This window comes from Artemia franciscana, chromosome 18 (genome assembly GCF_032884065.1).
Source record: "Artemia franciscana chromosome 18, ASM3288406v1, whole genome shotgun sequence".
NCBI classification, from domain to species: Eukaryota; Metazoa; Arthropoda; class Branchiopoda; order Anostraca; family Artemiidae; genus Artemia; species Artemia franciscana.
Window position 1 is genome coordinate 17,068,870 of NC_088880.1, and position 21,559 is coordinate 17,090,428.

At 34.6% G+C, this 21,559-nt stretch overlaps 2 protein-coding genes across 5 annotated transcripts in view; one reads left to right on the forward strand and one right to left on the reverse strand.

Moving 5' to 3' along the window:
* LOC136038682 (ribosome biogenesis protein BMS1 homolog) overlaps positions 1-15,017 on the forward strand; it is a 54,192-nt gene extending 39,175 nt beyond the window's left edge. For 2 of the 4 annotated variants that reach the window (XM_065721963.1, XM_065721967.1), the window contains exon 5: positions 13,357-14,089. In XM_065721963.1, the coding sequence (XP_065578035.1) occupies positions 13,357-13,401 (45 nt within the window). In that variant the 3' untranslated portion in view covers positions 13,402-14,089. Of the gene's footprint in view, positions 1-13,356; positions 14,090-14,110 lie in introns of those variants that run through there. The other 2 variants (XM_065721965.1, XM_065721964.1) reach the window with 2 other exon arrangements.
* Positions 15,010-21,559, reverse strand: part of LOC136038683 (uncharacterized) — a 111,593-nt gene continuing 105,043 nt past the window's right edge. Inside the window, exon 4 of the mRNA XM_065721968.1 lies at positions 15,010-15,481. Coding sequence (XP_065578040.1) covers positions 15,118-15,481 — 364 coding nt within the window. The 3' untranslated portion in view covers positions 15,010-15,117. The remainder of the gene's footprint in view (positions 15,482-21,559) is intronic.

Genomic DNA, 21,559 nt, shown 5'->3' on the forward strand with positions numbered 1-21,559 from the left:
CTGCACAAGTTGCTACTCAAGTACGGCTCGCAAAACGATTTTTAAAATTTCTAATGTTCTTAAGAGGAAGAAATCCATAGAAGAACAGATAATTGAATCTCAAAATTCCAGATGACTTCCTTGACGTGCCTCCTCCTCTTCTCCTGTTCGAAAAAGTTGAGTTTTGCCACTATATTTAGTTTAATGCTCTCATCTTTATAATAGAAGCTTTTATTAACTCAATGTTTTATAATAACCGATTTCAAATGTATTTGCTTAATAAGGTCCAATAACTATGCTTTTGGCAATGACATAGCTCTCCATAGTCTTTGGGAAAAGAGCTGTAAGTTATACAACTTGGTCCTACAAGAAAAAATAGATTGAATTGGATCATCGGCCGCCCTGGTTCAGTTACTAGGGCGTTAGACTTTGAATCAGAATGGCAAGGGCTCATTTCCTTAATCAGACATTTTTATTTTAATCATGGTTTTCTGCCTTATATATGATTATTTTTCAGCTATTTCCCTATTTTGCTATTTTTTTGTGAACTGTGAAATTTTCAATTCACTATTTTTGGAATAAATTGCGCCCCGGACTCAATTCTTTGCCATTTAGGGGTTGGAGAAGTGTAGGCATATGGTTATGGAACTACTCAAAGTTGTATCTTCGAAGGAGATTACTTCTTTATAAATTAATATTTTATAATTATCCATTATAAGGGAAGAACCGAATGTGAATAACCTGAAAGAAACTCAACTTTCCAATATATTTGCCACTAGTAAATACATTGGATAATTTTCCAATATATTTGCTCAACTGAGCGTGATGAACAGTGAATCCTCTGGTGGAAACTCGAATAACTTGACTCTAGTTTGGCATTGTGGAGTGACATGAGAGGTGTAGCATAAGTGGGAGATGGTAACTTCGACAATGAGGGGGGGAACTAATGCCAGGTTTTTTTCCTCACTCAATTGTACTATCTGTCTTGGCTTTTTCTACGATTTGCCATGATTCCATTTTAATTCAAAAATCAACGGACTCGGTCGAGGCCGTAAATTTGCGAAAATTATTTACGCTTAAAGGTATTTTGTACTAAAGTTTCCACTTGATATTTTCGTGATGTAATGTTTTCTATAGCACATTTTAATTTTTTATGGCATTTAGTATTAACTAAGTGACATATAGCAATCGCAAATTCTGTCGGTCTGTCTGTCGGTCCCGGTTTCGCCACTTTAGGCACTTTCAGGTAAGCTAGGACGATGAAATTTGGCAAGCATATTAAGGACCAGACCAGATTAAATTAGAAATTTTCGTTTTCCCAATTTGACCACATGGGGGGGGGAGTGGGGGTGGGTTAAATTGGAAATATTAGAAAAAATGAGGTATTTTTAGCTTACAAACGGTTGATCGGTTCTTAATGAAATCTGATGCTCGGAAGGATATCGTGTCTCAGAGCTCTTATTTAAAATCCCGACCGGATCTGGTGACATAGGGGGTGGGGGGAGTTGGGAGGGGGAAACCTAAAATCTTGGAAAACGCTTAGATTGGAGGGCTCGGGATGAAACTCGGTGGGAAAAATAAGCACAAGTCTTAGATACGTGATTGACATAACCGAAACGGATCCTCTCTCTTTGAGGAAATTGGGGGGGGGAGGGGGGTTAATTCTAAAAAAATAAAAAATTAGGTATTTTTAACTTACGAAGGAATGATCAGATCTTAATGAAATTTCATATTTAGAAGAACCTCGTAACTCAGATCTCTTATTTTAAATCCCGACTGGATCCAGTGTCATCGGAGGGGGGGGGGCAGAAATCTTGGAAAACGCTGAAAGTGGAGAGATCAGAATTCTTATTTGAAATCCCGACCGGATCCGGTGACATAGGGGGGAGTTGGGGGGAACCTAATATCTTGGAAAACGCTTAGAGTGGAGGGATCGGGATGAAACTTGATGGGAAGAATAAGCATAAGTTATAGATACGAAATTGACATAATTGGAACGGATCCGTTCTCTTTGGGGGAGCTGGGGGCAGTTAATTAGAAAAATTAGAAAAATTGTGGTATTTTTAACTTAAGAACGGGTGACCGAATTTTAATGAAATTTGATATTTAGAAGGAACTCTAGTCTCAGAGCTCTTTTTTCAAATCCCGACCAGACCTGTTGACATTGGGGAGGGTTGGAGGAATAAACTAGAAATCTTGAAAAACGCTTATAAATGTCGTAGATACGTGACTGACATAACCGGACTGAATCATCTCTCTTTGGAGGAGTCAGGGGATGGGGTTCAGTGCTTTGGCAAGTTTGGTTTTTCTGGACGTGCTATGACGATGAAAATTGGTAGGCGTGTCGGGGAGCTGCACAAATTGACTTGATAAACTTGTTTTCTCTGATTCGACCATCTGAGGGGCTTAGGGGAGAGGAAGAATTAGAAAAAATTGAAGTATTTTTAACTTACGAGTGGGTGATCGGATCTTAATGAATTTTGATATTTAGAAGGACCTCGTGACTCAGAGCTCTTATTTTAAATCCCGAACAGCATTAAGCCTCTGAATTTTCTTTTAAAGCAATCTATTGATTATTAGAATTTTGCTAGAGCTCATACCATATGAACTCTTGGTTCTTGGCTCTTCTGACCTCGTCAAAAGTGCCACATGAGCTCTTAGCTCTTGTTTTTGTATAGTTTCTTTTTAGGGATTTTTTTTTAATCTACCACTTTACTTTAACTCGTCTTCACTAGCTTTTAGAAATAATAATTTGTTTACAACCTCTTTGCAGGCACTAAATGCACTTAGAGGAATACAAAAATACAGAAAAATCAAACAAAGTGAAAACAATAAGCAAGAGAAAGCTCAAAGCTCTTATTTTAAATTCCGACCAGATCCTGTGACATTGGGGGGAGTTGGAGCGGGGAAACAGGAATTCTTGGAAAACTTGAAATTTGGTGTATCTTTAGCTTACGAATAGGTGATCGGACCTTAATGAAACTTGATATAAAGAAGGATCTTATGTCTCAGATGCTCCATTTTCGACTCCAATCGGGTCCGGGGACATCGGGGTTGGAGGGGGGAAACAGAAATCTTGGAAAACGTTTAGAGTGGAGAGATCGGGATGAAGATTGATGGGAAGAATAAGCACAAGTTCTAGATATGTTATTCTCATAATTGGAACGAATCCGTTCTCTTTGGAGGAGCTGGGGGGTGTTAATTTGTAAAAATTAGAAAAATTGAGGTATTTTTAAATTAAGAACGGGTGACCGGATCTTAATGAAATTTGACATTAAGAAGGAACTCATGTCTCAGAACTCTTATTTCAAGTCCCTAACTACAAATTTGAATTAGGGATGATATTACGGGGTATTTCCTGGGGTGTGTTGCAAAAAGTAGCGCTGCAAAGGTATAAGAAGCAAATTTATGCCTATATTTGTAGTCTTTTCTCATTACCTCTTGTGAAAAGGAGCCATACAATAGAATGATAATTCCTTCTATAATAAAATTGTCGCTAAGGTTGATGGGAACTCAACCAAAGCTTAAGTAGCAAAGAGCTTAAGGTAGTATAATGTAAGTTACTTACAGCGTTTTCCACCGCTGATTCCAGAATTAATTCATTTAGTTCATGATCTATTTCTGAAAGCTTTGGCAAACTTTTGGTTTTACTTGGAATCCAAAAGTCTCGTCTCGCAGGTACTTGGTTTTGATCGAGTCTTAAAGTGTCAGTATTACTTACGTCGTTTTCCGCGGCATTTTTCCTGCTTAGTACTTGTTACTCATATAAGCAGGTTAATTAGCTAATGGGTAATTACTTTGTCAGGTTGGAGTTCTTCTTGGGACTCGTCTAGAAATGATATCTTTGTTATGATTTGAATTTTTTTGAAATTAATTTATTTTTATACGTGTCTTTTTTTGCTTGCTTTGACTTTTTACGCTTTAAGGAAATTTTATTTTCCTTGAAGGCGTATTCTTGAGAGGTTGGATCATACAAGAATTGGGCGTAATGTCGGATTTCATCTAAGGGGCGATGCACTCCTTCATGTTTGGTACAATTCTCATTTTCTTCAATTTTGTGGCACACTTTCGGGGTTTTACATTTGTTAATTAAAAGGAGTTGGGTTTGAGTCGGGCCCTTATAACACCAGTAGTGAATATTAAATTTTTGCTGTAATTTTCTTGTCAATAAATGATTGTTAAATAATGGCTTATTATCAAAAATAATAAATACATGGCTTGTTAAACTTTTTGCTTTTTTGTTTTTGTTCGAGTACTTGATTTTACTTCCCCTCTAGCGGGTCGATATTTTGGGGTACTTTTTAGTTTTAGGCCAAATCTATATGTGTGAGGTTCAAAATTTGTTAGATTGTAATTAAGGTTTCAGCAAACATTTCCTTTCCATTTTCATCTTGAATCAAAATTGTACCTGAATAAGTAATGTTTTCTTTAGCATGAATTATTGAAATAAATTCCGTGTCTATAATTGCTTTGGACATATTTTGGTTGTAAATTGGGTAATCAATTAAATCGAGAAAGATTTAGCTACTAAGGGGAATTGGAAATATTTTTTTCTGGAAATTGGAAATGATGTAAAGAAAATGAGGAAAATACAACATATAAGAATTTCTTCTTAATTTCGTTCAAAAACTTTGAGAGTATTTGATAAAACGGTTGCAATTAGATGGGATAACATCAGTTGAAGCAATGACCGGAAATAGTACAGATACTGCTCATAAATAGAAGTAGATTAATAAACGACATACGCCACAACTCCCGGCTGTGAATTTCCAAGGATTTAGGTTTTGTCGAATTGAATTTTTTCGTTGGGGGGGGGGAGTTAATAAAAAAATTATCAGAAAAGTTCTTCTTTTGGGCACTTATAAGGAAATTTCATTTGTTCACTTTATCACTTTTTGTAATAACGAAGAAGTAGCGTTCAAGGCTCTGAACCGTCACCACTAATGGGTCCAGCAAAAGGCCCAATCAACGATGACCGTCCCTAACCTCGGCTGCAGTTTTAAATGCCAATTTAGAAATTTCCTGTTCGGTATGCGCTAGTTATATAGCGATATTAATAAGTTTTGTAATTAAAAAACCTTGTTAATGTTAAATTATTTTTAATGCAATATGTTAGTAAAGGGAGAGGTCTATTCTATTTATTCATTTATGTTGAGTGGTGTAATTCAATAATCTTGGCAAGGTAATAACGACGTGAATTTCGCACAGACACGATGTACTAATTTGACTGGAAAATGAAGAAAATAGAGGTCAAGAATTCGGGACCGTCTCGCCAACACATCCAGCTAAAAGACCTTATGGTGTCTTATGATACCAGGGGAGTTTCTTACGATATGGATATATTACCAAATTAGTTTTCAATAACGAAATGACAATTAAGAAATTATTGGATAAGCAAACTGGAACACTTTCGACCACCTCGACCACGGCTCGCGAGTGCTTTCGTCGTCACCTGACTTCTTGAATCTTTTAAAAATAATAATGAATTTTAATTAACTATTTTTTTTAAACGATGATTTCTATAGGCTGTTATTCTTTTATAAAGTTATAAGGTTACGTTAAATGACAAGATTGAAGTTCCTGTTGTACCAGTGTTAGTTATACAGGTAGTAATAAGCTTTAACATGAAGGAATTATTTTCGCGGTAGAATATGTTAGTAGAAACAGGTGTACTTTGTAATTAAATTCTTGTTAGAAAGAGATGATCCGAAATTTTGTTTTTGTAAGTTATTTATATTGACTGAACTTACTTAAAATATTGTGTACGTTAGTTGACAAAGATGGGCAATTTTTTCAACCTAAACTTTTGCAAACGTCCTGAAAAATACTTTTTTTAGGGATCTTTTATCACGGAATTGTTCCTTGGCGAAAAAATTCTTAATGAGTCATTTCTTTATTTTACCTGTAAATGGTTTATTCATTTTACCCCTGGCTGATAAATTTCTCATGAATATTCTAATTTATCTGGCTTTTTGACTATTCGGCCTGACTTGGTTGTAACTTCTTTCTCTTTAGGTTGAGTATCCTTTTTCTGGTTTTGCTAGCGATATTAAATCGAATTTTTTATATTGTTTCTTTAGGAACTTTTGACCTTACAGCTGTGCCTTTTTGGCTTGGGCAGTAGCACTATATAGCCTTACTATTTTTGAGTCCTTGAGTTTATCTGCGTCTGATTCACTTTCTGTTTCTGAGGAACTCTTGTAGATTTAATATCTAGTTCTTTGGAAGAAGATGTTTGAGATTTTGGTGTTGACCCTTCTTGACCTTCAAAAATTTCTTCTCCTCGTGAAGTAGAGGGTTTTGGTAATTGATTCTTCTTGTTGATTTTTTTGTTCGGGAGAGTTGAAGGATTCTTGGTAGCTAGGGGAGGAGTCAAATATTTTCTTAGGATGTGTCCATGGTTTAAAAGCCATGACCTCAGGAGGATGGGGAATTGATTGAATCATGGTTTCCTTCCAATATAGCCAGTCCTTTGGTTGGGCTTTTGAAACGGTAATATCATGGTACTGGTGTTCACAGGTGGCCGGGCTTGCATCAAATGTACTTCGTCTTGCCTTAATCGGATAATTAATGAGACCCATGGCTTCTCGTAATGTCTGTTTTTGGGGTTGGTTTACTTGTTCTGGCCTTTTGTGACCGGGTGTATGTATGGCCTTATATAAATCATCGTATAATGCTAGGGGCCTGTCTCTAGGTGTGATAGGAGGTACTGAATCGTCAGGGTATCGTTTTGGGGGACAAGGAGTTGAATTCCTATCCGGGAAAAACTGAGTTTTTGGGGAAATTGTATAGTCAAACTCTTCCGAATCTTCGCTTTAGGATGAATCGCTTTCTTTGTGTTTTCGCGTGATGGGTGTTCTATCCTCGGGAGTAACCATATTGGTCATCGTTAGAAATTCGTGAAATTTTTCCTCGTCGCTACTATTTTCAAAATATCCTTGTTTAAAATTGAAAGGCTTAAGTTGACTCAGTCTAGATTGTGGTGGTTCATTTTCATCTTTCGAACGATGTTGACGGGCGCGGGGCCCATGTATCAGTGAATTTTACCCTTTTTATACGACTAAAATGAGCTATGGAGTTTTCCAGATTTCGGTTTTAAGAGTTTAAATGTAACGTTATTGTCATGCTTTTTTATTATTCTTTAAGGTCCTGAATATCGATCAGAGAATTTCTTGCCGTCTGCTTTTATTTTCATTTTTTTAAGTAAACGCAATCTCTTATTTGAAAATCAAGTTCTCGTTTAACATTTTGAATGTTTTTGGCTTCTTGTTTTATTTTTGATTTTTCGATTTCTTGTTTTGCAAGTTTATCTTCTCATTATGAGTTTTTCTCATTTTATTGATAAATCTTGTTTATAATCTTCGGAATCATTATAGTATTGTCTTGACTCTATAATTTCATCATACGGGATTCGAAAATCTCGTCCGAATGATATATAAAATGGGTTATCACGTATAATCAGGAAGAAAGCTGTATTAATTACATTTGTTAAATAGAGTAAAGTTTCGTGCCAATCTCTTCTATTATCTTTTGTGTAAAAACCTAAAATATTAGAGAATAGCTTATGCCTGTTTTCACTTTTGCCATTGGCTTGGCGGTGGTATTGGGTGGTTACCAATTTAATTATTTGAAGGAATGTCATTGAATCCTTGGTTACTTTTGATATGAAATCAGCACCATTATCGCTTAACACTATTAGGAATGCCGAAATTAAGAAATATTTTAGCGAATGCTCTGCTTGTGGTATAAGCGCTTTGGTTTTTTAAAGGCTTAGCAAACGTGAAACCAGAAAAACCTGACACTACCGCAAAAAGTGAAACCTAAAAAGAAACGTGAAACCTGAAAGTACGTAAGTATGTCCTTTGTTTGATGTGGGTAATCCACCGCTAGTACCATATAAATCAAAAGAAACAATTTTGAATGGAAACCTGGAAGTAGGCGTTCTTCCTATTTTTGGATTAGGGTAGATTTGAGGATTTCTTCTTAAATTATATGTTTCACAACTATTAACATAGTTCTTCAACTTTGTTAAGGCTGAAGTAGCGAATAAGTATTGTTTTGGTCTATGGAAGGTTTTATCTACTCCCAAGTGTCCACTTATATCGGAATGGAAAAATTCAAAAGCGGGTTTTTCTAGACTTCTATTCTATTTATCAGTCACTATTCTACATAGTATTTTCTCATCTAAATCATAATAGAAATTATAAATTTCTTTTTTGAAAGATTTCATAGTATCAGGTAGTTCTTTATCATACAAGGAAAATCTATTAGAGCAGCGCAGATTTGTCTTTCTTTTGATATATTTTTATGTTATTTAATGAAAGCGGGCTGTATTTATGTTCTTCTTTAACCGGATTATTGGTTTTTATTTTTAATTTTTTGTTTTTTGGAGCATACTTTGCTTTTATTTTTTTAACTTCCTCGTTTTCATTTTCTAAAGGAGTATCATCTAGAAATCTACTTGGATAATCACACGGGGCATCTTGTTTTCTCTTAAAGTATTCAAATTCATAATCTAAGACTTGGATTTTTAGTATCCATCTCGCGAGTATTCCTGTTGGCTTTTTGAAAGTCTGTAAATATTGTAGGCTTTTACGGTCGGAACGTAGTTTAAATTTTCTTCCCACTAAATAATGTCGAAATTTATTTAGGTGGTGTATAATTGACAATAATTCAAGCTGGGTAGCTCTCTCCAGGGGTCAGGGTACGAGAAGCGTCCGCTATAACTTTTTCTTCTCCGTTTATTATTTGTGAGAGGATTGCTCCACTTCCCTTGGTTGAGGCATTCGCTGTAACAACGACTTGTCCCGTTTGGAAATCTGGCAATGATAATATTGGTTGTGAACTAAGAGCCTTTTTTAAATAATCTGATGATCTTGGGCCTTTTTAAACCACATAATTTTTTGTGGATTTCCTCTAGTAAGGTCACTTAGTGGTTTCGCTACCTGTGCGTAATTCCTTATAAATTTTCTAAAATAACTCATAAATCCTAGGATTCATCTTAATTGCTTCATAGTTGTTTTTTTTTGGGGGGGGATTTAGATTTTTATCAGATTTTTTTTAAGGGTCTGGGGAAACTGTTCGGAATTTCTGGGTAAATTTGGGTCTGGGGAAACTGCTCCTAAATTTTTTTTTTAGTTTGAAGAAGATTCACTTTTTCTGGTCTACATTTTAAATTACCTTCTCTAATTTCCCAAATACTTTAGCTAAAGTTACTAAATGGTATTCTGGATTTTTGTCCATGGCGATGACGTCATTGAAAAGTGAATTATATTATTTAGACCTCTTAACAAGTGAAGTAAGGGTCTACACAGTGCACTTGAACTTGTTTATAGTCCACACTCTGTTGTAGCGAACGCAGTTTTATATACATCCCCCTCTGCCATTTTCAATTGATGATAGCCTTGTGTCAAATCTAGGGAAGTAAATATTTTATTTTTATTTGATATGGAATCTAGAATTTTATCTATTCTAGGTAGGGGAAATTTGTCACTAATTACTTGCTTACTCAGGGCCCTATAATCTACTACTAACCTTAAATCATTATTTTTCATTGGGACAAGGATAACAGGTGCACAATATGGACTTATGCTTGGTCTTATGATCTCGTTTCTCTCGAGTTCCTGGATTTTATTTATTAGCCACACTTTATGCTTATTTGGAATACGATAGGGCTGTTTTGCCACTGGTAGTCCCAGAGTTTGGATTGCATGTTCATAAAACGGGATAAGTCCTGTGTCGTCTTCAGATGTCGAAAAAACATCGTTATATTACCACGATAGGTCCGCATAATTTTTGTTTCAATGGAATGTCAGTTCTGTTATTTAAATCGAACTTTTCAAGAAACTGAATTCTTAACAGGGGATATTCCTTGTCAAATTGAGTATTTACATTATTCACGAAGTTTTTTCTTCCGATTTTTTTCAATTAATTATATCCGTTTCCGATACTACTTGTATTTCCGCTAAACATGTTCCTTTGTTTAGGGTAATCAGGTCATTTGCGTGAGTGTTTTTTACCCAAATGTAACCTTCATCCTTTTCATAAGTTATAATTTGTTCTTTTTACGTTAGATGTTTTGGAATATCCTCCAGTGGTGAGGCTATCCAAATTTCGTTTTTATCATTAATGGGTTCTAGCTTTTGCGATATTCGTACTCTTTGCATTGATTGTGGGGGAATTTTAGTCTTTCCCATTAAAAATCCATAATATTTTTCATTATGATCTTCTTCTATTAAGTTTAGAATATTATCTTTCGTTTTTTTTCTGGGAGTCTCTGAACTTGCTAGTTTTTTCATAAATAAGAAATTTCTTGAATTTGTTTCTCCCTATACTCTTTCATATTGCCTATGTTCTCCTTTACCTTACTTGCTTGTATGTTATTTATTGTTGTCTTGGTATCTGTCAGGTATACGAATTTTGAGTTTGCTATGTCTAATAATATTTTATTGGCTTTAAAAAAATTAGTGCCTATTGCCTTGTATGGAAAATTTTTACAAATAATAAATCGAGTATGGAAATTTTTTGTTGTCCTTGCGTAAGGTTAGGTACGCAGTTCCTTTTACGTCCAGATCATGTCCGGTTACGCTTGATAGATTGAAATATATATTACTCATTCGTCGTTTAATATAATTGGGCAATTTGTTAAATACGGATTATTTATCACATTTACAGTCGCCCCTGAATCTACAAGGGCTGAAAAATGAATATGGGTTACATTAAGATTTTCAAAAATTGTTAACATTTTATTATTATCTGCACTCAAAAATGGTTTAATCACTAGTTGGGACTTATAAATATATCTGTAGTCAAATTTTGGTCCTACGAATTTTGGAGGCTTGTGTCGTTTCCCTGGGGCTCCCAGATGTCCGGTGTAGAACTTTCATTTGTTCTACTTTGGTTTTCTTAATTATTATTTGAAGTAGTTGTTATATTGTTGCTGTCGGCTTATATAACTACCTCTTGTATTTCTTATCCAACCGTTACTAGGTTGGTTTGTCCTTCCGCGATATTGATACGTATTGCGTTGGAAATTCTGATTTGGGCTTTGGTAATTACCTCTTGTCTAAAAGGTGTTACCTCTGGTTGCTTACCCATTATAATTAGTCCCCCTGGACAAATGGTAGTTCGTTCCCCTAAAATTAGGGCGATAATTGTTGTTCGCAAATTAATTCCTGGCTATATGGCCCAATCGGTTACAGGTGTAACACCTCATTGGTTCATTAGTTGTTTGTTATCTCAATTGATTATTGGGGGCAAAACGTACTTGTCTTGGAGATGTGGTGGTTCGATTTTGATTTTGAATGGGTTTTGGCAATGATTTTCGTGAGAAGTATCGCGGAGAGAGATCTCTTGATTTTAAAGGGGTTTTGTTTTCTACTGCATTTATTGATAGTTTCTGATTTTGTATGACAATTGAGTCTATTTTCATGGCTCTTTCTACCTCCTGAAGTGCCAGTTCCAAGTTATTAATATTTTTGGCAATTAATAGGCGATATTTTTTTCGGTTGAGTCCCTGTTTAAATGCATGAAGTATTATTTTTTCTTATAAATCCCCTTCACCCGAACCACATCGCGCTTTTGTTGCGATTCTAATCCTGTGTAAATGTTCCCTAACGTTTTGAGTCTGTTCAAATGTTACTAGTCCATGTTTTAGTTTATTCAATGAACTAGTGTCACTGAATGTTTTCCGGAAGGCTTGTTGCAATAACTATTGAGTTAATTGTTGAGGTGGCCTCTGTGCCTATTGAATTTTCAATTTGTTTCCAAAATGTTAACGCCTATCCTTTCAGTCTTAGAGTAGCATGTTTTTTAATACTTTTAAGTCAATTTTTTCATTTCTACAAATTGTCCTACATGGATGTTGAATTGATCGACATCTGTATCTCCTTCATATTCTGGTAATGATTTTGCAATTTCTACTGAAATTGCAATTATTTGTTTTGCTTTTAGTTCATCTTGTTCCTGGGTCATTTTTATTATTGCATCTCGATTCTTGTTAAAATATTACTGAAGGTATGCATTATATTACAATTTTTAATTAGACCACACTTAAAAATCAAGAAAATAGTTTTTAGATAATCATAATAGTCTCTGTTAGTAGGCAGTCATATTGTCAGGTACCTACGGTTCCTTTTATTGTCTTTTTATTTAGGGTTGCGCCAAATGTTGCAGGGGAGTTTTCGTGCGATGGTGTTGGGGGAGGTTATTCGAAGGAAGATTGTTGGGGGTTTTATTTCTACGAGGTAACTATGACTTCTAGGTCTTGGTAGCTTAATATCGATATGAGATATGAGATATCCGAATCCAAACATGGGAGCTAAGTAGCTAACAGAATAAGAAGGCTCTGTAAATAATCCCCAGTAAGCTGGGAGACAGAATCATCTCAGTGCTGTTCAGGTCTCATAAGTTGTATAAATTCCCTTGGGAACGTTCCAAATGACTAGAGGAACGGTACCTGATGCCTTGGTTCATAGACAAAAAGTGATTCATAGACAATAATTTTATTTGCGTAATCACATACAGCTTTATATAAAACAACTTCAATAATCTCTAGCATGGAGTGGTACATATTAACGCCAGGACTGAACTGTTTGCTCTGGCTGCCTGTGTTGCGTTATATTAAGACTAAAACCGGATTTCTGAAACATGAACTGGGCCGGTGACCACAAGTAAAATGTCGCAATACCACTGGTATTTCCAAATCATGATACATTTTGTAGTCTCAACTCCCAAGAGTTATTTTTAATAAGGATTTTCCCTTTTGGTTGGTTGAGTTCAAATAAACGAGTAATAGAGATTTGATTTTGATTGCCTAATTCAGAAAGTAACATTTCTGTTCGCAGTATCACTTTTTACTTTTATAACAACAAATAACTCGACTCGTGCCAAAAGCACGTATCTTACTGAGTGTTAAATTTAACTTTAAATCTTTTAGATGCTTGAAAGATTCTTATTTTGCAATTTTCTAAAGGGGTATGAATCAGATATTTGTTTTTGAATTTTATAGGGGGTGGGGGGTTGCTGACCTGTATGTTACATATTTACATCTAAAATTGAGTTTTGTAGATGCATTGGAAAGGCAGAATTCATTTTGAATTTGCAACGTTGTAAAATGTCTTGTCACTAGAATGACATTTTTGAGCTGCCCATTGGGAGAATCCATAAAGCCAACCCAGGTGTCTTTAATTAAGAGGAATTTCGTGCTCCATTTTGTGAAGAGACTGAATCCAAATGGTGCAGACCTATATAAAAAAGAAGTAAGAATGTTATTTATTGATATGACATTGGACGACTTTTTAACATTTGTTATTTCATTTAACCACTCATCAGCTTTCTTTCTAGATCCATATTTACATCTAAAACTAAGTTTTGTAGGTGCATCAGAAAGGCAGAGTTCATTTTGAATTTGCGATGTTGTAAAATTTCTTCCCATTAGAATGATATTTTCGAGCTGCCCATGGGGAGAAACTGAGGAGAATGAAGCCAAATGGTGCAGAGCTATATAAAAAGAAGTAAGAATGACATTTATTAATATGATATGAGACGAATTTTTAACTTTTGTTATTTAATTTAACCACTCATCAGTTTCTCTTTTAGATCCATCATTTTGAATTTAGATCAAACCTTTTAGATCATTTTGAATTTGCGACGTTGTAAAATTTCTTGTCATTAGAATGATATTCTTGAGCAGCCCATTGGGAGAATCCTTACATCCAACCCAGTTGTCCTTAATTAAGAGGAATTCCTTGCCCCATAGTGTGAAGAGACTGAAGCCAAATGGTGCAGACCTATATAAAAAAAGTAAGAATGTTACATATTGATATGACATGAGACAAATTTCTAGTATTTGTTATTTCATTTAACCTTTCATCAGCTTCTCTTCTAGATCCATATTTACACCTAAAACTAAGTTTTACAAATGCATTGGAAAGGCAGAATTAATTTTGAATTTGTGATGTAAAATTTCTTGTCATTAGAATGACATTCCTGAGCCGCCCTTTGGGAGAGACTGAAGCCAAATAATGCAGAGCTATTTAAAAAGAAGTAAGAATGACATTTAATAATGTGATATGAGACGAAGTTTTAATATTTGTTATTTCATTTAACCACTCATCAGCTTCTTTTCTAGATCCATACTTACATCTAAAACCAAGTGTCGTAGATGCATTAGAAAGGCAGAATTCATTTTGAATTTGCGACGTTGTAAAGTTTCTTGTCATTAGAATGACATTCTCGAGCCGCCCATTGGGAGAATCCATACAGCCAACCCAAGTGTCCTTAATTAAGAGGTATTTCCTGCTCTATTTTCTGAAAAGCCTGAAGCCAAATGGTGCAGAGATATATAAAAGGAAGTAAGAATGCCATTTATTGATATGATATGAGACGTGTTTTTAGCATTTGTGATTTCATTTAACCACTCATCAGCTTCTCTTTTAGATCCATATTTACATCTAAAACTAAGTTTTGTGGATGCATTGGCAGAATTTGTTTTGAATTTGCGATGTTGTAAAATTTCTTGTCATTAGAATGGCATTCTCAAGTCGCCTATTGGGAGAATCCAAAGAGCCAACCCAAGTGTCCTTAATTAAGTGGAATTTCCTGCTCTATTTTGTGAAGAGACTAAAACCAAATGGAGCAGAGCTATATAAAAAGAAGTAAGAATGTCATTTATTGATATGATATGAGACTAAATTTGGATTTTGTAAATTTTGCTTTCGAAAGGTAGAATTCATTTTGAATTTTTGACGTTGTAAAATGTTTTGTCTTTAGAATAACATTCTCGAGCCGCCTATCGGAAGATTCCATGCAGCCAACTCGAGTGTCCTTAATTCATACGAATTTCTTGATCCATTTTTGAAGAGACTGAAGCCAAATGGTGCAGAGCTATATAAAAAGAATTAAGAATATCATTTATTGATATGATATGAGGCGAATTTTTAACATTTGTTATTTCATTTAACCATTCATCAGCTTCTCTTTTAGATCCCTATTTATATCTAAAACTAAGTTTTGTACATGTATTGCAACGGCCGAATTCATTTTGAATTTGCGACGTTGTAAAATTTCTTGTCATTAGAATGACATTCTTGAGCCGCCCGTTGGGAGAATCCATACAGCCAGCCCAGATGTCCTTAATTAAGAGGAATTTCCTGCTTCATTTTGTGAAGAGACTGAAGCCAAATGGTGCAGAGCTATATAAAAAGTAGTAAGAATATCGTTTATTGTTATGATATGACATGAATTTTTAACATTTGTTATTTCATTTAACCGCTCGTCAGCTTCTCTTCTAGATCCATATTTACATCGAAAACTAAGTTTTGTAAATGCATTAGAAAGGCAGAATTCATTTTGAATTTGTGACGTTGTAAAATTTCTTGTCATTAGAATGACATTCTTGAGCCACCCATTGGGAGAATTCATACAGCCAGCCCAGGTGTCCTTAATTAAGAGGAATTTCCTGCTCCATTTTGTGAAGAGACTGAAGCCAAATGGTGCAGACCTATATAAAAAAGAAGTAAGAATGTTATTTATTGATATGACATTGGACGACTTTTTAACATTTGTTATTCCATTTAACCACTTGTCAGCCTCTCTTCTAGATCCATATTTACATCTAAAACTAAGTTTTGTACATGCGTTGGAAACGCAGAATTCATTATGAATTTGCGACGTTGTAAAATTTTTTGTCATTAGAATGACATTCTCGAGCCGGCTATTTGGAGAGACTGAAGCCAAATGGTGCAGAGCTATATAAAAGGAATAGTTGGGCAGAAAGATAGACATTTCGATGTCATGCAATGGTACTTGAGCAAGCCAAGACCAGACAAGCAAAATTATAAAAAAAACATCATGGTTGGGACAGTGTGTGTGGACATGGTAAAAAGAAATGCTCTTGCATTTTGCCAGACAATCGCGAAAGATCAGAAACTTTTAAGTTGGACAGAGCTCAAATCAACAGAAATCGGGTGATTATCGGGAGAAAATTTCTGTAGGGAGATTTTCCAAAAAGTCGGGAGATCTCCCGATAGTTCGGGAGGGGTTGAACCACTGTTTCTAATATTATATTTGGTCTAATAATAGAACACTATAGAAATTCCGTGTTTTACAAAATATGTAACTTCTATTATAGTCGATTCTCATACACAGGTGACGACTACTTCTCCTTGCCCAAAATTTTTTCTTGCACAGCAAAACCAATTTCTATCATTAGATATATCATATTACATGTTTCTTTGAATATAATACTTTTCATGGCCAAAGAAAAGGCGTCCTTTAACTGCTGCTGATTTTTTGGAGCATTTTTTCTGCAGCTCATTCACTGTCTTGTTAAACTCTTCGTGGAAAGGATCCTGGGGTGTCATTGTTAGGGTTTCTGCTACTTTTTTAGCTCTTGTTAATACACATTTTTCAGACGGAACAAGTGATAGTTTTACTCTACTTTTTATGGTTTCCAGGGGGTCACAATTGGATTTTGTTTCATAAATACCAACATAGCGAATCACCCAATATAATCAGTACTCAAGAGACAGGGGAGTGCACATGGTTCATATCGAAAGATATATCTCTACAAATCAGCTTTATTTCCCACACTCATCTGTTGATTTAATTTCTTTGTCAAGTTTGGATGAACATAGGAAACATATACCGTGTGTCTTCCATTACTGCTGCTACAACGGTAACAATCAACCTTTAGTCTTCTATGTATTCAAGTCTATCTGGACATACTAAAAACTACTATGTACAAAAGTATGGAACAGTACTGCGTTCTTGTACAGTTTAATCTTTTTTTGAGAGCCCATAAAGATTATGGCAGCCGCAGTAGATCTCAGTGCCGGTTTCTTTGTTTTGTAAAGATATGGGTCAAGTGGATTAGGAAGTGAGGCGCCTGAAGTAGTAGAAAGTATTGTCTAAAATAATACTTGGTTTATCATTTAAAAAACCTTGTACTCTTTTGGACAAACAACAAACATTCAGAGCAGGTTTATTAAGAGCCAATTTATTTTTTTCGCACTGTATGATCTATATCTCTGCTTCGTAAGAGTCTTGGTCTTTTTTTTCCACATTATTAATGGAGTATGTAAAACGTTTTGTCAACGTTGCCTATTTGCTCTGGCTCTCTTTAATCGTTTTCATCATATGCGTCATTAATCTAGAACTAATTTTCTTCTTCCAGTCGAAAATATTCCATCATATTCTCTTGGTAGTCAACCTTTCCCATGTCCTTGCATTCCTTAATTTGTTGTTAAATACATTTTCTTTGAGCCGTGTCACTACTCTATGTTGCTGAACCGCTGTCATTTTCAGAGTTCCTATTATAAAAAAGAGCCCATTTGCATACATTCTTCTACTTTTCCTGCTTATCATTGTCAAAATTTACTTCGGTATCTATTTTTCTGACACTTGCTTTTAAAGGTGTTTGGTAACCATTCTTGTTGATTTTAATTCGCTGTTTTTCATCTTCTTCCGTGAATTTGCTTATTACGCTTACTATTTCATGGTCATAATCTCTAGAACACTTGCAATTACTTCTTTGAACCTTGGGCATTTCACATAAATATACCATCTTTTTTATCTTTGTATTCGTTGCCACAAGAACCTTTTGTTTCCTTTTGACCCATTATCTAAATTGAAATTACAGATGAAACTAAAAAGAAACATATTTGACTTTATTGAAAACTATATCGACAGGTTTTCTCAGAAAGGTCCAATATCATAGGCAGCGCAATAGCACTGCCTAAGTAAAGGCGATGTTGGCACAATGCGTTATTATTTTGTTTCACTTTTAGACAAGGGCACTTCGGATCGAAGGAGTTGTCTAGTTTGATAAGGGCTCATTTGATTGGAAACTGATTGGAAAAATCAAGTCAAGAGTATTGTTATCAAGTATTAATTTTTTTTGCTCTTTTGAACCAAGACACTTCCTATTGATGGAACTGTCGTCGAAACTTCGATAAGGGCTCATTTAATTGGGAATTGCAAATCAAGAGCTTTCGTTTCCTTTTTCTTAGCAGTTCAATTTTTGAAATACAGTTCATCTTGTAATAAAAATCCATTTCATTTTGTAATAAGGCGAAATAAGTTCAGGTTTGGACTAACTTGCTTGAATCTTCAGAGCTTTATAAATTTTTCGTTTTTTCGATTCCCAGCCTCAGTGCTTGGATCATTTATTTCTTCAAAAGGCCCTTTTCTTAACGGTTTATTTTTGGAGCTGAAGCTCAATACAAAAATATTTTCAATACATTATTTTTTTTTTCTTGATTTTAAGATGAAATTGATTTTGACATTCCCACTAGAACCTTGGCCACTTATTTCTTCTAAATACTTTTTTCTTTCGTCAAAATGTCTTTTTCTTGATTGTTCACTTTCAGCAATGTATGTTCCCGATTCGGCGTATGATCAGAGAGAAGTACATTTTGTCTTCTCAGGTACTGACGCTCTAAAAATTTCATAAATGAAGTTATGAGTTTTCATTTGTTCTAGATTCACAGCCTCACTAAGACTTGTTTCTTCTAAATGATTTTTTTTTTCTCTTGAAAATGCCTTTTTCTTGACGGTTAAATTCTTGAAGTGATTGTACACAATTTATATAGTAACAGAGTTGATATGGATTAAGTTTTGACAAGTACTGACATGCTAAAACTTTTAAAGTTTCTGTCATATTTCTTTTTATTTAGAGGCTCGAGGCCTTGGTCACTTATTTCTTCCAGGTCGTTTTCTAAGTGATTCAATTTCAGAAATGTATTTGTCGGTTTTGACTTTTTATCCAGTAGAAATATTTTACATTGATAGGTACTGACGCACTCAAATCTTCAAAAGCCAAGTCTCTAATTTTGCTTTGTTCTGAATTCACAGTCTTGTTGAGACTTTCGTCTCTAGTGTAGGAATTTTTTGCAGATGTTGACGCGATTGAAATCTTCAAAGCGCAAGTTGAGATTTTTTTCTTTTTTTTGGGAGTTAACATCTTTGATATTGTGTAAAAGGTCATCATGTCTCCCAAATTTTGCTTAATTCTTCATTGGAAGTTTTTCTAGTTTTGAAAAATCGGAATGGTATTTCAATTCTCTCAAAAAATTGAATATAATTGCAAACGTTTTGGTATTTTTTTAAGCTGTCGAATAAACATGATAAATTATTATGTTCTCTAATTTTAATTCGGCACGTATCTTTTAATGTTTTGCATTTTGGAATAGTTTAATCAAGTTGACATGTAGTGAAAAATAAGAAAACTTGTTCTAATAATTGGTTGCTTTCATATTTGATGCAAATTGACATTGGCCGTCAAGAAAATTTCTCAAATGACCAACAATGTATGACTCTAGGTATTAGTGCCTCCAATAGTAGATACATGGTCTAGATTCCAACAATCTTTTATTTAGTCACTAGCTTGATTGGATCTGTCCCATTTAACAACAGGTATTTCACAAAATCAAATTTATAGGCCTCTATTGGAGCAACTCACAAGTCATTTACATAAAAGCTTCTGCTGTCTTTTTTCCCCATCAAATTGTGGATTTGCTTTATTTTCTAAAAGCTTTGTCACCAATTCGACATTTTTTATTTATTGCGAGATCTAAAGGTGTTTCTTTTTTATTATTCCAAACACTAATTCGGCACCATACCCGATAAGCATGTCAACAAGATGAATATTTTCTTTCAAACCAGCATGGTGGTGACACTGATCAGAGTTGGGATTTGTCTCTTCTTCCAAATATTTTTTAACTAAAAAGAATTCATTGGCTTTTACAGCAGCAAGAAGGGGCGTTTCATAATGGCCATGACGTTTGATAAGTAACTCAACAAAATCATGGTTTTCTGCCCGTTAAGCATAATCAAGGTTTTTACACTGATTACGGTTAAGATTTGCTCCAATTTCCAAATAAAATTTGCATAAATCAATGATTTTGTATTTCATCTCAGCAACTAAAACTAAATAGGCATAGCAGCCTATAGATTTCAACTCAAGCAACTAAAGTAAATTGTTGGTGGAACTGGAAAATAATTTTGAACTATTTTCTAAAAGATATTTGACTAAGTGAATATTTTTTTTCTTTAAGCAATGTCAACAATTGTTTCAGAATGCTCATCTGTAACATTTACCTTGACACCATATTTGTAAATGACATATCACGTCTTCTTGTATGTACAGCACGGCGCAAAGAGAAGCATTTTCTTGGATTTTCCCCACTTTCCTAAAAGATATTTTATAATAGTTTTTTTTTCTGTTTTTACCGCAATATACAATGGCGTTTCATGAACATCATCAAAAATTAACTCATGCTGATTAGCTCAGAGCATGAAAGACCTTTCCTGTTCCCACTAGATCTTCCTTGGTTTTGTTGGGGTAATATAAATAAATGGGTAAATTTACCGACAACTAAGTAATCGAGCATTTGATTTCGGTTTTTGTTCAAAATGTCTGTTGGAACTGCGGCCCAATGAATATTTTATGGCGCTTGGGTTGGTTGAAGCTTCTCCAAGGGCTCACCCGCAATTTATTTTAATTAAAAATCAATGGATCCATTAATCTTTAGTTGAAGAGGAATTGTTGATGAAGGTCCCTATTCTTTTGAAAAGGAAATTGCTCTCTTAATTCAATTTAAATTCAATTCAGCTGGTTTGATAATTCTGGAATGATGGTTTCTGCCATCTCTCCATAAAAATGTAAAAATTCTTATTCTGATTTGTTTGTGATAGCGTAGATTTTTCTTTTTTACTTCCTGTGCTACATCACACATCTTTCAACCGCTTCTTTCACTTTACCTAATACAAAGTTTTATGACAATTTTTTTTTTTGCTAAAAAATCGGAATTAATCGTGCCCCATTCTCTATATTAAATCATGAAAACATCCTTTTGTCTGCTCCGTTTCACGAAATAGGAATTTAGACATAGCAAAGTTTACAGAAGTTCCCGTAGAATCTTGTTTCGCACTCACTACACTTAACTGCTTTAAAGGTTTTTATAAGAGCTGCATGTTTTTCGACATCTGTCCTCAACAGTTTAAACATGTGGTCGTTCTGTTCTTTATTAAAAGAGATTCCAGTAGCTGGAAAGCCAATTTGTTTCTATATTAATTCATCATTTTTGATAGCTTGCATATTTACCATTTCAGTATCATCACTACATAATTCTACAACTTTCCTAGATACTGAGGATCATTTTTTTCAGCACTTGTACTTAGAAGGTGCTGGGAAATCAATTGACGGTTCGCTTCCCAAACAGTTTCTCAATTTGTGAAGTCTTGGACACATGTGACAAAAAAACCCACAGCTTGAACAATCTACTTGAGGAGCCATTGGAGAAATCTTCCTTTTGGATGTTTGTGAAGTCATTGCCAATCCAAATATCTGCATTAAGATTGGAGAAATCATCCTTTTGGATTTTTGTTTAGTCATTGCCAATCCAATATCTTTCAGGTGGATGTTTGATATCGGATAGCCTTAAAAAAAGAATTCTTTGTCAAGTTCCGTTCTAAAATTCCACTATATTATCATGCCTGAATCCACAAGACGTTCCAAAAAGTGAAAATGAAGGTTGAAAAATAGTAAAATGGAAATAGGAATTTAGACACAGCAAAG